We start from the raw sequence: 18,028 nt of genomic DNA on the forward strand, positions 1-18,028 counted from the left end.
CCTACTGGGGCTGCAATCCAGCAAACCTGCCTGCCCGAGGGGATGTGAGGCTGTGGAAAAAGATTTCTTTTCTATACAGACTTGGGGCACGTCTACACTTACTTCCGGAGCGATTGATCCAGTGGGGGTCGATTCATCACGTCTAGTGAAGACACAATAAATCGACCACCGAGCGCTCTCACGTCAACTCCGGTACTCTACTCCAGTAGGCGGAGTCTGTGGGGGAGCATCAGCAGTCGACCTGCTGCAGTGAAGACACCGTGGTAAGTAGCTTTAAGTACATCGACTTCAGCTACGTTTTTTTTGTAGCTGAAGTTGCATAACTTAGACCGACTTAGCTCACCCCCAGCCCCCCAGTGGAGACCAGGCCTCAGTGTTTGCGAGAGGGGAAGTATTGCCTCTTAGAGGTACCCAAGGGTGGTGTGTAATTTTCCCAGGTTGCTGGGTGGGGCCCGAGCTGGTTCTGTGTTGTATGAGCAAAAGGAACCCCTGGGATATTGCACCTGGCCCTTGTTGCCAACAACTCCACCTGGCAGAAGGGTTTCATAAATAATAACGTTTCCAGTCTCTGCCCAGGCACCCGATGTACCAGCTTTGCATGTGGTAGTGGCAACGTGGACAAATGGGCATTGAAATAGGTCTGGCTGGGTCATAAGTAAACGTGCAGGATTCTAGACTAAACTTCTAGTCCTCCATGTTTGTTTACTTATGTGCCAGTTGCAAATCTATTATACATCTCTTGCGCAGATGTAAGCAGTGTCAGGATGAGCTCCACCCTGACATCTGGTGGTGAGGTGTGGCAAGTTGTGGAAAAGAACTTCAGGGGCCGATCTCATTTGCATAGGCACACCCACCACGCCTAGAATGAGACCATAGCTGCCCAAATGGTCACTTTGGCTGCTGTGGGATCCCCAGTGTCTCTGTTATTGGGGCAGGAAGAATAAATTGTTATTACCCTGATTATGGGAACTGTGCTTGGAACTGTACGTGGCCTTTTGTTATGATGGAGGGATTCACCATCAACTAAGTAGCACTCGCTAGGCAAGGGTCATGGGTTCCAAAACTGTGTGAATGGAGAGAGGCTGGGGACAAGTATTAATACTTGGTGGCATAGGCCCCTTGGTGAGGGCCTTACATGCTGATTGCACTTCCTCCTCTCTCCACTGTGGAATATCAGAGCTAATTTTGATTTCATTAGAAGTCTAGTTATAGGCTGCTGAGCTCACTTTGGGCTGACAGTGCACTAGCACTGGGGCTCCCCTACTATAAGATGAATTCACCTAAGAGCTGAAATCACTGAGTGTTGTGTTAAGTAGTGGGGGAGCCTGAAGATATATTGTGGAGCAGTGTGTGTATGGCAGGAGCTGCTTGTGGGCCGTGGAGCTGAGTGAAGGAGTTCGTGGGGCGGCTGGCGGAGCAGAGCGCAGCTGAGCGAAGGAGTTCGTGGGGCGGCTGGCGGAGCGGAGCGCAGCTGAGCGAAGGAGTTTGTGGGGCGGCTGGCGGAGCGGAGCGTCGCTATGGAGCTATGGGGCGGTCAGCTTCCGATCACGTAAGGTGCCTCTTACCCCCGTCCCATTTCCACTCAGGTTGGGAGGTAAAGCTCCGCAGATAAACTTTCGAACTCTGGGGCTGCCCTGACCAGGGACAGAGACTTTTGGGGCATTGGACTTTTGGGACTTTGGGTGATTTGGGGTTGCTGGACTCAAGAACCAAAGGGAAAAGGGCATGCCCCAATTTGCCTGGGGTGGGGTTGTTTTTGCTCATGGGTTGTGTTATGAATCCTGTTGGTGGTGTTTCCCCAACATAATGCCACATTGTTTCTCTCTGTTATTAAAAGACTTTTGCTACACTCAGACTATGTGCTTGCGAGAGGGGAAGTATTGCCTCTTGGAGGCGCCCAGCGGGGGTGGTATATATTTGTCCCAGGTCACTGGGTGGGGGCTCGAGCCGGTTTGCATTGTGTTATTGGAATGGATCCCCTAGATATTGAACCCGGCCCTTGTTGCTGCCAACTCTGACGGGCAGAAGGGTTACACAATATACAAATCAGTATAGGACTCTGATGCTTTTAAAGTGTGTATTAATGTTTCAATTTCAATTCAAATTTCCAAACAATCACTAAATTGGCAACATTGCATGTAACTGGTTCACAAAACTGGGGGGGGGTAGGGAAATCCCTGCTTGCAAGTATGTCATAAGACTGGGAAACATTTTGTACAGTGAATAAAATCATCTGAATATTGTTTTAATACAACACTAGGAATAAAAAATACATGCAGGAGAATTTAGCAATTTATGAAAAACTCTAGCAATCTTTTGTAAAATAAAAACTGCTCATGTACTGAAAAATTACAGAATAATTTACATTTACTCTATCTGGTTAATAGATGGACCCTGTTCTAAATGCGATGTATCGAAGCTAGTTTAAGCTTGTTCAACAGGGCTGAAATTCACTTTGCCTACTTAAAGGCTGAGTACTCATCACTGTTAGCTAGAGCCTTATTTGTACCCCTGTACGAGGTGAATTTCACGCTGTAGGTGTCCTGAGATTGAAAGTGTGCTCTTGGAAACTATTGATCAGGACCATCTCAGTGTCACACAGACATGCTGGCTTCTAAAATTTCCTAATAATTAAAAGGACAGTGTTTAAGCCCCAAAATTAAGTTCCGTTAGCAGAAATAAATAAACAAAACCTAATATTAACAGAATTATTAGGATTTTTTTAAAAAAAGCAAGAACCCGAACACTGCATCATTTGCTAGGGCATAAGATACGCAAAGTGAAACTGAAAGGAGACTAACCGGGGCTGTGGAGACTAACACAGCCCACTGTGCAATGTTTTGTTAGGACTCGCTAGTGGAGTTGATCGCCCTTTTACTCAGTGCAACACAAAACCTGGCTGCAGCACCAGGGCAGACTGTGGTCTGACCCCACTCCTGCCACTGCAAATTAAGTTCCAAGGGGAACTGTGAACAACCACAAAGTCCCGCTTGCCAAAGCGGGGTATTTGGTGCGCTCCACTTTCCCCTCCGGGGAGGGAGCGATGGTTTACGTCAGGCCGAAACAAAGGGTGGGGCAGGAGGAAGCGAAAAGCAATATTAGCTGTTTACTGTAGTGACGAGCTGAGGCGCCAAGCTATTGCATTGCAGCTGCTTCTGCAAAGGTGGAAGAAGCAGCCCTGACTTCATTATCTTGCAGTCGGCTGATCGCTGCTGCAGTTGGAAGCACAGCAGAAACGAGCCAGTAAGTACCATGCAGTGGGTGCTGTGTGGAGAAGGGGTTTATTAACTACAGCACTCATTTTAGGGTGAGCCTAGGAGAACCTGCATATGGTTATTTCGTTGTTGTTCTTTCCCCCTCCTTTATTGATTCTTTTGCAAATATTTTCTGTGTGTTGTACGGTGCTGTTCCTTCTTGTGAGGAGGAGGAAATGGGGATGAGATAACGTTAACTGAGTGCTGGTTTTGGTTAAATGCTGCAAAATATCAAACTTCCAGGAGAGACTATTGTATGAAGTCAGGGGAATTTCATGCAGCCTGTTAACCACTGTATTTAGAGGGCTGTACGTAACCGTGGTGGTGCTGCGGCGGAGGGCGTTTTGCTTTCGTTCTCGTTTTTTGTGGAGATATGAGAGGAAGATTTCTGGGGCTTTCCCAGTGTAACTATGCTGATATGAATGGACTGATTCTCCACTTCCTTGTACATTCTCTAGTTGTCTACATCTGTGCAGGATGAGTGCGAAATGCTACCAAATGAGAATTCTTAACTCTCCCCCTGATGCAGGATGCAAGGTGGTGGTAAGGAAAGGCCAGTGGAGTTGTTCAGGAGAGCAGAATCAGGCCCTCTCAGAATATAAATAAGCAATATTCCTTTGCTGTGTACCTATAAGGAGCGGAGAGGCAAAGCATCTCTGTAGAATCTGTTTACTTATGCTGCTAAATCCATATGTCTTCCTCTTCTGCCTCCCCCTAGAGCTCCCAGTCAAACTGTGTGAAATGAGATACACTCTGGGCAGTTCTCCCCCTGCCCATATTCACAGGATGTGCTGTCTGGCAGTCTCAGCAATCTAGTCTAATGCTTCAGCAAAATGGAACTGTGATCATGGATATTTTCAAACAAAAGTGAAAGAAAACATTGAGCTTCTTTTAACCACTACATGTGGAGGAAGTTTTAGTTAACTTTATGCCCCCAAGCTTGAAAATTCTGGACTATATAGTTAATGATGACAGGCTTCAGAGGGGTAATTGTGTTAGTCTGTGTCAGTAAAAACAACGAGGAATCCTTGTGACACCTTACAGACTAACAAACAAATTTATTTGGGCATAAGCTTTTGTGGACTCTAACCCACAAAAGCTTATACCCAAATAAATTTGTTAGTCTCTAAGGTACCACAAGGACTCCTTGTTGTTTTTATAGTTAATAATATTAACTGTGATGCTGGCTGAGGAAATATGCAGGTTGTGTCTCTATGTCCTATCCGCTTAGTTAGCTTCAGGAATAACAGACCTTTTAGAATGTGGTCCAGTTCTGGTCAGAAGCTGACCGTGCAATTTTGTTCACAAGATGATCCTGCAAGCTCTTTCTCATGCAAGTAGTCTCGTTTACTAGACTAAGGCTTTGTAGAATTATGCCCTTTGGTGTCTGATATTCCAAATTGCAAGCAAAACAACATTGTTGGGATTCCCTTCAAAACCTTTTCCACTCAACTGATCCAGAACACTTCAGTTCTGCGAGAACACTTCTATCCCGTTCTCTGGAACCCAAAAACTCAGTTCAAAGCTGGGCTTGTCACTGAGGTTTCTTTACTGGCATTTTAGAAAGCTGCACCTGAGGCGATCAGGTCAGGTGTAGTGGGGTAGGTTAGGGTGCACAACTCCAAAGTACATAGTTTTAAATCAGATTATACACCTATTCTAAAAGAGACTAACACATGCAGATTACATTTTACATTGTATCACAGGCATTATGATTGGCTTACCAATTTTGTGAACCAGGCCCTGTAAAGATCATCATGAGCTATCCATGTGCTACAAACTGTGCTGGTAAGCAAAGCGGCAGAGGCAACCTTATCACGCATCTTCCATTTCTTTATCTACTAGCTACATGTTATTCACAAGGCCCCTTGTCAATTCATGCTTTGTCCATTGTCCATTTGTCCTGTGTTCTTACTTCTAATTTTCATTGTCCATACAAGGCTTACAAACCTGCAGACCTGTGATGCTGCATACATAATTAAAACACCTCACAGAACAGGGCTGTCTTTTCTTTAAACTTTGAAAAGTTGTATTTATTTTTTCATAATATGACTTAATACAGAAAAAGATAAAACAGTTCTGATTACAACAAAGTACATATTTGTGTGTATCAAAGGTCTGTTAATGTAAACATATAATGAATAATTTCTTTTTTTTTCCTAGACAAAATTAAATGTGTTCACATGAACCTTAGATATTGGGCTCAATTTTCATGTAGGTCACATAATTCCGCTCCAGCAGTTCAAAGCTCTTTTATACTTCCAGTCAGTGTAAAGTGGCCTTAGTGTAAATGAGAATAAGGCCCATAGTGGCTGGTTTGTTGAAGCTTTAATCTGTACCTTGTAAACTTTTAAAAATAATTCCAGCTATGTATAGGGTGACCGTATTTCCCTATGCTGAATATGGAACACCTTGTAAAATTGCTTGTATTCCACAGCAATCAATCAGAACTATGCAGAACCACCCCCCCCCCCAACATGCTATAAAAACTCCAGAGTCCAGCAGGGAAAGGGGGGGCTCAGGGGTCTGGGGGAGGGGGTGGCCTCGGGCATAGGCGTAGTATGACTTCTATTTTGGGGGTCAGGGGCCAGCAGGGCTCAAGCCAGGACACGTCTGGGGCTGTGCTGACTGACCACTGACTGAGCAGCAGGGGGATCAGGAAATATGGGACCATTTGCCCATTTTTTTAAAAGAAGGCGGGACACCTGCAATAAGACTTAAATACAGGACTGTCCCGTTAAAAATGGGATGGATGGTCACCCGAACTATGTACAAAAATTAGGTCAAATCCTTCCCTCGTGTGATTGAATTGAAGGCAGTCTAGATACACTAGGGATGAATTTAGGGGGTGGAGGTGATGCCCTCTCCTTGGGCACCACCATGTGGAGCTGGCCCGAGACCCGCCAGGCCCTGCCCCCTCCTCCAAAATATCAGTCAAACTTTGCCTATGCCCGAGCTTCCCCGCCTCCTGGTGGCTGAAGCCTGGAGCCTCTCCCATTGCATCCTGGAGTTTTTATAGCATGTCGGAGGGAGCCTCGGCAAGAAAAAGATTGAGAACTCCTTCTCTACAACATTTGCAAATGGTAGCTGTGATCCTAAATAAAGAAGTGACTAGCCTAAGGATGAGGAAAGAAGAATTAGAAGAAGAAGAATTAGTGAACAATCTGAGGGCAGAAATGTAGGCATTAAAAGACAAGGACAAGGAATTGGCTAGTCTAAGAGTGGAGGCTAATATGTGGAAAGCATAGCATATGTTAGCGCTAGAGTCATACCTCACAGAAGGAATCAGAGGAGAAAGAAAAGAAAGTAGCTAATGCAAAGGCCGAAACAGCTAACTTAAAAGCAGACACTAATATGCTGAAAGTAGAGGCTGACACTCTAAGAGCAACTATCTTAACACAAGGAGCTCAGATTGTAGCTGTGCAGAAAGAAGCGAATGATGCACTGCTAGAATAGGGCAAGTTAAGGCAGGAAGTGACAGCATGGAAACAAAAAGCATCAGATGGGCAAGCTGCAGTAAGAGCTGTGCCCACCGATACTAAAGAGAAGAATGGTTGGTCCGTGCCAGAAATGTGCTCTGAAAAGTGCGTTGCAAGCGAGAAAAGAGGTGTAAAGCGAGTAAAGGGGCAAAGGAAGAAACTTTGATGGTGATTTCCCTAAATTGTGCAACGAAGAGGAAGGGACCAACCCTTGGGACAAGGACTCCTCTGATTTGTACTATGAGAGGGACAACCCCACTTTCTCAGAGACTTTACACCCCAGAACCAATTAGGGCAGTGGGCAAGTTCAAGGGTCCCCTGAATAAGGAGTACAGTTTAAGAATGCAGAAGTTAGAGGCACAGGTGCCGACTTTCCAAAGTGCCGGGGGTGCTTGAGCCCCCGGTCTGCCCCAAGGCCCCACCCCCGCCTCTTCCCACTCAGCTCCACCCTTGCCCTGCCTCTTCCCAGCCCCTCTCTACCCCGCCCCACCTCTTCCTGCCCAGTTCCACCCCCTCCCGTGAGCGTGCCACATCCTTCCTCCTCCCCCCTCCCTCCCAGCCTCCTGCATGCCACGAAACAGCTGATCGCAGTGGGCAGGAGGCGCAGGGAGGGAGGGAGAAGTGCTGATCTGTGGGGCCCACCGACGGGCCGCAGGTGCTAGGGGCGTGGGGGGAAGCTGATGGGGGGCTGCCGGTGGGTGCTCAGCACTCACCATTTTTTCTCTGTGGGTGCTCCAGCCCCAGAGCACCCATGGAGTTGGCGCCTATGGTTAGAGGAATCAAAAATGTTGGAAGAGTCCTTAAATCAGATTCAGCAGCAACTGGAGTTTTGCCTTAGGGAGAAGACTCAGTGCAAGACTGAGAATTCCACACTGCAAGTAAAAGCGGTAAAGGAAGCACTAGAGATTGAAAAGCTGCAGCACACTTGTGACAAGCAGCAGCAGATAATTATGATGTTAAGGGAGCAAAATTGCTGCTTGGGGAAAGTATTCTGCCGCACAGGGAGCAGTAGCTGCAGCTCTGGATTCCCAGAGTCCGCAGACTGTGACTGACCACACACTTTGCTGGTATAGTGCGAGAAACTGCTGTCTGTAGGAATTTGCTCCATTAGATAGCAGTTTTTTATAATCCCTTTCATATGAGTAACTGCTACAGGTAGCAAGCACCAGGCAGTGCGGGGGGAGGAGACAGCGGGGCTAAGGCAGGCTCCATGCTCAGCTCCGCACAGCTCCCAGGAAACGGCAGCACATCTGACTCCTAGGCGGAGGGGCGGCCTGGGGTAGGGGAGCTATGCATGCTGCCGCCTCCTGCCAGCGCCACCCCGAGCGCTGGCTCCGCAGCTCCCATTGGCTGGGAATCTGCGGTGGGAGTGAATCCTGGACACATCCAGCTTCCTTCATCCCCAGGAAATGCTGGGGAAGAACTGGTAAGGCTGCTATTTAAGGGGCCATCTGAGGTCAGCATGTCATGGAGCCCCTGCGAACTGCACCAGCCAGAGCTGCCCAGAGCCTGCCCCCTAAGCCCCAATGCCCTGCCCCAGTTTGGAACCCCCCTCCCGCTCCATCCCGGAGCACGCATCTCACACCCCCGTCCTGCACCCCAACCCCTTGCCCAGCCCTGAGCCCTTTCTGCACTCTGAATCTCGGTCCCACCCACCCCCAGTCCAGTGCCCCCTCCTGCACCCCAAACCCATCATCCCTGACCTCACCCTGGAGCCTGTACCCCTGAGCCCATACCCCAGAGCTCATACCCCCTCCCACAACCCAACCCTCTGCCCCTGCCCGGAGCCCCCTCTCACACGTCGAACCCCTCGGCCCCACCCCCTAGCCTGGAGCCCCCTCCTGCACCCCAAACCCCTCATCCTCAGCCCCACCCCAGAGCCTGCACCCTAACCCAGGAGCCCATACCCCCTCTCTGCCCCCTAGCTCCCTCCCCTACCGCCAGCCCCAAGCATGGGGCATGGGGTCACTTGCAGGTTTAAACTAATGTAAATGGTGAATTCTCTGTAACTTGCAGTTTTTAAATCATGATTTGAGGACTTCAGTAACTCAGCCAGAGGTTCTGGCTCTATGACAGGAGTGAGTGGGTGAGGTTCTGGGGCCTGCAATATGCAGGAGGTCAGACTAGATGATCATAATGGTCCCTTCTGACTTTAGTAAAAGTATCTGAGTAAGAATATACATTACAATTTTAAACCTAACCAGTGACCCTTAAGTGGCTTGCCACAAGATGTCAGAACATATTAGTGTTAGAGCTGAGTGGGTCTAATATTTATTTAATTTTCTTTCTTGATATAAGAATTAGATACAGTGCTCCTGTCAGATATTGCTAAGTTATTATCTGGAAAAATGTTAGCGTTTTCAGTTGCCTAAGTAGCCCCTGGAGTCACGGTTAAAATTGTGCCCCCTGTCCAATCTGAAATGACACCCCTGTGGGCAGGCCCAGAATTTGCCTGTCTCGCTACGCACACCGCACTGGCCTATCTGGAGCCAGCCTCCCAAATATAGAAGTCAAACTATACCTAGCTGACTCTGCGAAGGTGGAAGAAGCAGGCCTGACTTCACTGAATTCACTGCTGTTGAGCACATGACAGGAAAACACTGAAGCTGCGGGGAGAAACTGTAGAACAACCGAAACAGACTAGCCGGTAAGTAGCATGCAAAGGGTGGTGCCTGGAGAAGGGCTTAATTAACTACAGCACTCACTTTACTGAATGTAAAGGGTGGACCTAGGAGAACCTGCATATTGGTATTTTGTTGTTGTTTTCCCCTCCTGTACTGATTCTTTTGCAAATATTTTCTGTCTGTTGTACTGTTCCTTCTTGTGGGAGGAGGAAGTGGGGATTAGACGGTGTTAACTACCTGCTGGTTTTAGTTAAATGCTGAGAAAACATCATACTTCCAGAATAGCGTTGCCAACTTTCTAATTGCAGAAAGCCAAATACCCCTGCTCTGCCCCTTCTCCGATGCCCTGTCCCCACTCCCTCTGTCCCTCCTGTGCTTTCCCCCCACCCTAGCTCACTTGCTCATTTTCAGGGGGCTGAGGCAGGGGCTTAGGGTGCGGGAAAGGGTGAGGGCTCCGGCTGGTGGTGCAAGCTCTGGGGTGGAACTGAGGATGAGGGGTTTGGCGTGCAGGAGGGGGCTCCAGCCTGGGGAGTGGGGCTGAGGATTTTGGAGTGTGGGAGGGGGCTCCGGGCTGGGGCAGGGGGTTGGGGTGTGGGAGGGCTGAGGGCTCCGGCTGGGGGTGTGGGCTGTGTGGTGGGGCCAGGGATAAGGGGTTTGGAGTGCAGGAGGGGGTTCACGGCTGGGGCAGGAGGTTGGGGTGTGTGGGGGGTGCGGAGTCTGAGCAGCACTGACCTTGGGCAGCCCCGGCATTTCCCGGGATGGAGGAAGTCCATGCGACTCCCAGGAAGCAGCTGGCATGTTCCTCTGGCTTCTGTGCGGGGGGAGCTGCAGAGCTGGCACTTGGGACGGTGTTTGCGGGCAGGGGCAGCACACAGAGTCCCCCTGGCCGCCCCTTCACCTAGGAGCCAGAGGGACATGCCATTGCTTCCCAGGAGCTGTGTAGAGCTGCATGGAGCCTGCCTGCCCCACTGTGGCCAACAGGACTTTTAGCAGCCTGGTCAGCTGTGCTGACTGGAGGTGCCGGGATCCCTTTTCGACCAGGCGTTCCGGCTGAAAACTGGACGCCTGGCAACCCTATTTCCAGGAGAGAGGCTGTTTCTTGAAATCAGGGGAATTTCACACAGCCTGTGAATCACTGTATTTAGAGAGCTGTAGGTAACTGTGCTGGGCAGGGGGAGGGCAGGGAAGGGGCATTTTGCTTTCTTTGTCTTTTATATGGAGAGTTGAGATATGAAGGTTTTCAGGGCTTTCTCGTCACACCAATGTAACTATGATGATGTTAATGGCCTGATTCTCCACTTTCTTGTATGTTGCATAGGTGTGTACATCTGTGCAGTGTGAATGTAAAATGCTATCAAATTAGAATTCTTAACTCTTCTTAACTGGTCCAAGATGCAAGGCAGTGGGAAGGAAGGGCCAGTGGAGTTACTGTGGTTTAAAGTAGAGCAGAATCAGGCCCTCTGAGAATATAAATAAGCAATATTCCTTTGCTCTCTAGCTATTAGGCTGCCATCCTCTTTTTCTGTTATTTATTCTATTGAGGAGTAGAGAAGGAAAGCATCTCTGTAGAAGCTTTTTACTTGTTTTGCTAACAATCCATATTGCTTCCTCTTCTATCTCCTACCAGAGGTCCCAGTCAGACCATGTTAAATTAGTTCTTCCCCTGGTCATATTGACGGGATGTGCTATGTGCAGCAGTCACAGCGATCTAGTCTAATTCATCAGCAAAATAGACCTGGGGCATGGATGTTTTAAAACAAAGAAACAAAACGTTCATCTTCTTTGAAACACCTCATGTGGAGAAAGTTTTAATTAACTTTGTGCCCCCAAGCTTGAAAATTCTGGGCTATACAATTAATAATAACTGTGATGCTGACGAAGCAATAGAGAGGTTACTTCTGTATGTCCTACCCTCTTAGTTAGCTTCAGGAAAAATAAAACTTTTAGAAAGTGGTCTAATTTTGTTCAGAAGTTGACCATGCAATTGTATTCACAAGATGATCCTGCAAGCCCTTTCTCATGCAAGTAGTCCTGTTTACTAGAATAAGATTTTGTAGTATTATGCCCTATTTATTTTTTTTTTGGTGTCTGATGTTCCAATTTGCTAGCAAAACAACATTGTTGAGATTCCATCTGAGATCTTTTCCATTCGGCTTATCCAAAATGCTTTGTCCAGTTCTGGGAAAACACTTCACCCAGTTCTCTGGAATCCAAAAACTCAGTTCAAATCTAGGTGTGTCACTGAGGTTTCTTTACTGGTATTTCATAAAGCTGCATCTCCAGTGATCAGGTCAGGTATAGTGGGGTAGGTTAGGGAGCATCACAGCTCCAAAGTCCATAGTTATAAATCAGATTATATACAGGTTCTAAACCAGACTAACACGTGTATTACATTCTACACTGTGTCACAGGCTTTATGATTGGCTTGCTAATTGTATGAACCAGGCCCTGTATAGATCATGAGTATGGATATGATTTTGTCACAGTAGAATTAAGCCGAATTCACAGTCATGGTAAAAATGTACAAAATCAGGTATGGTCACGGTGGGACTGAAGTTGAAGCCTGAGCCATACCGCAGAGGATTGACAGACGAAGCCTGAACCCCGCCACATTGAGGGCGGAGAGGGGGACATGCACAGACAGAGCCCTGCCAAAGTCACGGAGATCTGTTAAAGTCATGGAATCCATGACCTCCATGACCAAATTGTATCCTTCATCATGAACTATCCATACACTACAAACTGTGCTAGTAAGCAAAGCTGCACCTGCAAGCTTATCATACTTTACTAGTTTTCTGACTATTTCTTCATCTACTTCCTGTTTATTATTTACAGGGCACTTGTGAATTCATGCTTTGTCCATTGTCCATTTGTCCTGTTTCCTTATTTCTGGTTTTATTTTGTGCATGCAAGGCATACAAATGTGCTTACCTGTGATGCTACATACATAGTTAAAACACCTCACAGAAGAGAGAACTGTAAGAAGCAGGGTTACCTTTTTGTACTCTTTGAAAAGTTTTAATTATTTTTCATAATATGAATTAATACAGAAAAAGATTAAAAAGTTCTAATTATAACAGACAAAAACTATGCACTTGCATGTATCAAAAGTTCTGTTAATGTAAACATATAATAAAGAAAAATATTTACACTATTACTGATATTATTTTGTCTTAAAAAAAAAAGTGTGTGTACATGTACTATAGAGATAGGGCTCAGTTCTCATTTACATTTAGCCCACATTATTCTGCTTCAACAGTTCCAGGCTCCTTTATACTTCCACGCAGTGTAAAGTGGCCTTAGTGTAACTGAGAATGAGGCCCATAGTGGCTGGTTTGTTGCAGCTTTAATCTGTACCCTGTAAACTGGGCGTGTACGTTTGTTCCTAAAGACTCATAGATTCCTAAAACCTCATGTCTATGTTGCCTTGTAAAATCAGTGGCAGAGAGGCTCAGAGCCCAAAGCTTATGCTATGGCACTAACCCAGTGGTGGGCAACCTGCAGCCCACGGGCCGCTCGCGGCCCATCAGGGTAATCCACTGGTGGGCCGCGAGACAGTGTTTACATTGACTGTTGACTACATTGACTGCAGGCACAGCCATCTGCAGCTCCCAGTGGCCATGGTTCGCCATTCCTGGCCAATGGTTACTGCAGGAAGCTCTCAAACTCACCCCTTCCATGGATTTCAGAACCCAAGATCCAACTGGAGCCCAAACATCTACACAGCTGTTTTTAGCGCCGTAGCAGGAGCCTGAGTCTGTAGCACAATAGCGCAAACCTGACTCTGTACATCAGGGCTCAGAGACTCACTGCTGTGGATTTTAAGATACAGTGTAGACCTATCCAGAGGGCTCTACAGGGGAAAAATGAAGGTTCAGTGGTGCTTAAACATGCTGCTAAAGAATTGTAAGCCTCGGCTGTGGTTGTGTTTTTCTCCCTTTAACACTAGCCTCCTTTGTTTATGTTTATGTAGGAGTTGTTTCTGTTCACACCTGGAGTGTTAACTTTGTTAGAAGTAAAAAACATTGGTCACAAAGCAGATTTCAACTGTTACGTGAGGAAGGTGTGGGGGGGAATGATTTTGGCATATAAGCTGTTTTACAAATGTGTTGTCAGTAGTGTTAGCAAAACACTTCAGCCAGACGGACTTCTTGTGGAATGATTTATAAAGGCAATGGAAATCTTGAAGAAGACAAAGAACAGTATGCAGTCTACATAAAAACCAGTAAGGAAAATGATAAGGAAAAGGTATTATATTTTTACATAACTAGGGAACAAAAGGTGAATGTTTTGTGACTGTAACATCCATTGGCATGAATAGTTCTGCAAGTAAGGAAACAGGGAGTCTCTCTCTATAGCTCATCTTCTCTTTTATGTACCTCGTTGAGACCCTGAAGGTTAATTATCAGCCTTGACCAAGGTTTTTTTATGTCAGTTCTAAACTGTTGGGAAATACTAGTGGAAACAGTAACAAATGCTAAACTGTAGTGAAACTAGCGAGCTTTCATAAATGGGGAGATCACATATAGACACACATACAACCATTCTCTGCAAGTATTGAGTTATTTATTTTATTTTATTTATTTGCAGATGGGTTTCTGCTCTGTGTAACAGCCCAGGCTCAGTAGTCTTATAGTAGACCAACGTGTGAGTAAGACACTTCAGACTCCTTCCAGATATTTTGAATAATAGAAGAAGAAATGAATCTTGCAAATGATGGTGCAACGTTCAGTGCCATTTATGACTGGAACTATGTTCTGTGGGAAGTTCGTTTGAAGTTACTAGCAGCTGGTTTTTTCAGTTACCTGGGAGTATTTCTTATAGCTCACTGGCTGTCCTCATGGATCAGTGCCACTTATTGCACTTTGTCAACAAAGCAGAAGATCTTCTGGAATATGAATATCACACGTGGCCTATTTGCAGTTCAGAGTTGTGGAGCTGGCTTGTGGGCCTTGCTTATAGATCCAGTTTTTCAAGTTGACCAAGTATATTCACAGCAAAAATGGAGCTGGTTTCATTGCTTAATAGCCGCTGGCTACTTCTTGCTTGAAAATATCGTTTTTAATGTGTCTAACATTGTTTTCAGGGTATTTGATGTGTTCGAAGGAGTTCATCATTTATTTGCCTTTGGTGGGCTTCTTGGTCTGATAATTAACATAAAGTCTGGACACTATCTACCCCTGATGGGTCTGCTACTTGAGATGAACACTCCTTCATACTGCATATCCTCTATTCTTGCAAGGGTAAGAACTTGCTGTATTAATTATGGGTGAGAGAAGTTACCATCATAGTCCTCATAGTTCCTCCTCCTCAAAACAAATCAGCAAACAAAGAAATATTGGCCTCTAAAATGGCAGATTAGTTCTGGGGTCAAGAAAGAAATTTTTCTTCCAAACTTGAAGTGATGTGTCCATTGGAATCGTTAATTATAACACCCTAACAATAATTAAATATTTTCTGGAAAATCTTTTAACTTTTTTTTTTACCCATTTTGTAGCAAAGAAACAAAAAGAAAGAAATTTTAAGAAATTAGTTTACAGACTCACTAGTTGGGATCTAGTGCACAGGAGCAAAGATTAGGTGATTAAACTCTATTTTTAAAAGATTTTTTTTTTTAAGATTGAAAATAGTAACATGAGAATGTGTGATCACCTCCAACAAGCTTAATGCAGACCATTACATACCTGCTGGAGATTAAAAATATGTCCATGTGTGCTCACACACAAACAAGTGTTTATGTACATTATGTATATTCTGTGGATGCAGAGAGGGAGAACAGCCTTGAGAAGAGCTGCCATGCTTGTAGGGAGAGAGGAAATCGGCCCTGCTTCCCAAACCATAATCTGTTCCAAAGAGTGTGTTTTAGAGCAGTGGTTTCCAAACTTGTTCCGCTGCTTGTGCAAGGAAAGCCCCTGGCGGGCCGGGCCAGGCCAGTTTGTTTACCTGCCGCGTCTGTAGGTTCGGCTGAACCTGCAGACGCGGCAGGTAAACAAACTGGTCTGGCCTGGGCCGCTAGTGGCTTTCCCTGCACAAGCGGCGGAACAAGTTTGGGAACCACTGTCTTAGAGGTTTAAACTTAAATCCTAAAATATCCTGACTCTTTAGAACTACAGCCACAAGTCCTGGCACGATCACCTCAACCCTTCTGCATGTGTAGATGCTAGAGCAATTTGAGAGTCATGGTCTACCTGAGTGGTGTTGGCCAAAACTTCCAAGATCCTGCTAGTCCTTGCACACTTTTGTGACATGTGTTTTGTTTTGATCATTTTCCTCCATCATCAGCTGGCTGCATCTGACTGATGCGGTATTATGCAAAGTGATTTAGAATTCTGCTAGACAAAAGGTGCCATATATATGTGCAATCTTTTAGCAGTCTAGAGAAAAATAATTGAGAGAATGTTTGTATGGCAGTTTACACTAAACAAAACAGGAAAACTAAATATGTGTGTCTCTTATTTCTAGAAAATTCTGACTGCCTTAACATGAAGGTGCAATCTCATTTCTTTCTCTTTGTTGTTGTCTCTTCCAGATTGGCTGTGCTAATACCCTTTTTTGGAAGGCAAACCAATGGATAAATATCCATATGCTTCACTGCCGCATGGTCCTTATTTATCACATGTGGTGGGTGTGTATTTCCCATTGGAATGATGTGGTGGAAAATCTGGGACTTCCATATTTTATTGTTTTTTTCATGGGTTTAAGTACACTTACGTTAATACTTAATCCATACTGGATATTCAAATCGACTCAGCGGCTCTTTAGTCCAGTTGACAGGAAATTTCCAAAAACCGCAGTGAAAAATGCATCCTATGAAAATTTAAATAGTGAAACATTCCAAAAGAAGAGGATATAGTTCTACAACAGCTATTCAGGTTACAGTAAAATATGTCCAGGAAAAAATGGTGCAGGTTTACTAGCCAGTCCATGAAAATAGAATTGCTTACAAGAAGTCTATGAATGTATTGATCTGTTTGCAGTTTGCTATCAGTGTATTATACTCATTTGTCAAAAGTGTTTTAAAATTGTTGCTGTCCATCTTTAAAATACACACACACTCTTTGACTCGGTCAGGATTTATGCCAGTAATTTTAGTCTGGGAGCATAATGTAATAAAATCTCATTCTGGGGGGGAGGGGCAAATTAATGATAGAAATGTAAGGGAGGTGTCATTTGATTCATAAAAATCTACAGAATCATAATTTCAATGATGTTACTGTCTGTAGCATGGCAGGAGGGATTCACTGACTTTCCTCTCCCCTGCTCCCCATCTCCAGGTCCTCCCAGTTGGTGGAAATTTTATGATAGAACTTTGTCAGAAATGGGTCAAATTACCTATTATTCAAAGCCCTTTCTCCCATGAACACAATGGTACCAAACATGACAAACCCAAAAAAGTTAGGTAGATATATATTGGAGAAAATATTGAAATATCAACTTTTAAAATTGTTCTTTAACACAAGGAAGCATTGCTTGCATGAAAAAGACACTGACCTTTGGCAATCCTAACAATCATAGAATCATAGAATATCAGGGTTGGAAGGGACCCCAGAAGGTCATCTAGTCCAACCCCCTGCTCAAAGCAGGACCAATTCCCAGTTAAATCATCCCAGCCAGGGCTTTGTCAAGCCTGACCTTAAAAACCTCTAAGGAAGGAGATTCTACCACCTCCCTAGGTAACGCATTCCAGTGTTTCACCACCCTCTTAGTGAAAAAGTTTTTCCTAATATCCAATCTAAACCTCCCCCACTGCAACTTGAGACCATTACTCCTCGTTCTGTCATCTGCTACCATTGAGAACAGTCTAGAGCCATCCTCTTTGGAACCCCCTTTCAGGTAGTTGAAAGCAGCTATCAAATCCCCCCTCATTCTTCTCTTCTGCAGGCTAAACAATCCCAGCTCCCTCAGCCTCTCCTCATAACTCATGTGTTCCAGTCCCCTAATCATTTTTGTTGCCCTTCGCTGGACTCTCTCCAATTTATCCACATCCTTCTTGAAGTGTGGGGCCCAAAACTGGACACAGTACTCCAGATGAGGCCTCACCAATGTCGAATAGAGGGGAACGATCACGTCCCTCGATCTGCTCGCTATGCCCCTACTTATACATCCCAAAATGCCATTGGCCTTCTTGGCAACAAGGGCACACTGCTGACTCATATCCAGCTTCTCGTCCACTGTCACCCCTAGGTCCTTTTCTGCAGAACTGCTGCCTAGCCATTCGGTCCCTAGTCTGTAGCTGTGCATTGGGTTCTTCCGTCCTAAGTGCAGGACCCTGCACTTATCCTTATTGAACCTCATCAGATTCCTTTTGGCCCAATCTTCCAATTGGTCTAGGTCCTTCTGTATCCTATCCCTCCCCTCCAGCGTATCTACCACTCCTCCCAGTTTAGTATCATCCGCAAATTTGCTGAGAGTGCAATCCACACCATCCTCCAGATCATTTATGAAGATATTGAATAAAACCGGCCCCAGGACCGACCCTTGGGGCACTCCACTTGATACCGGCTGCCAACTAGACATGGAGCCATTGATCACTACCCGTTGAGCCCGACAATCTAGCCAGCTTTCTACCCACCTTATAGTGCATTCATCCAGCCCATACTTCCTTAACTTGCTGACAAGAATACTATGGGAGACCGTGTCAAAAGCTTTGCTAAAGTCAAGAAACAATACA

General features: G+C 45.6%; 1 protein-coding gene across 1 annotated transcript; it reads left to right on the forward strand.

Annotated features, from left to right (window-relative positions):
* Positions 1-2,887: 2,887 nt before the first annotated feature.
* Positions 2,888-16,962, forward strand: LOC311518460 (protein CLN8-like). The gene is made up of 3 exons (XM_084624297.1): positions 2,888-3,243; positions 13,948-14,600; positions 15,887-16,962. Exons 2-3 carry the CDS (start codon positions 14,058-14,060, stop codon positions 16,208-16,210), a joined length of 867 nt encoding a protein of 288 aa, XP_084480423.1. The 5' UTR covers positions 2,888-3,243; positions 13,948-14,057; the 3' UTR covers positions 16,211-16,962.
* Positions 16,963-18,028: the final 1,066 nt, after the last annotated feature.

This window comes from Lepidochelys olivacea (genome assembly GCF_965140295.1).
Source record: "Lepidochelys olivacea isolate rLepOli2 genome assembly, chromosome: 3".
Taxonomy (NCBI): domain Eukaryota; kingdom Metazoa; phylum Chordata; order Testudines; family Cheloniidae; genus Lepidochelys; species Lepidochelys olivacea.

What these genes read in the sequence shown, in the direction of transcription:
- LOC311518460 (XM_084624297.1), top strand. Translation starts at nt 14,058, where the DNA reads ATGAATCTTGCAAATGATGGTGCAACGTTCAGTGCCATTTATGACTGG. An exon ending in TATCCTCTATTCTTGCAAGG is followed by an intron (nt 14,601 to 15,886) that starts GTAAGAACTTGC and finishes TGTCTCTTCCAG; the next exon opens with ATTGGCTGTGCTAATACCCT.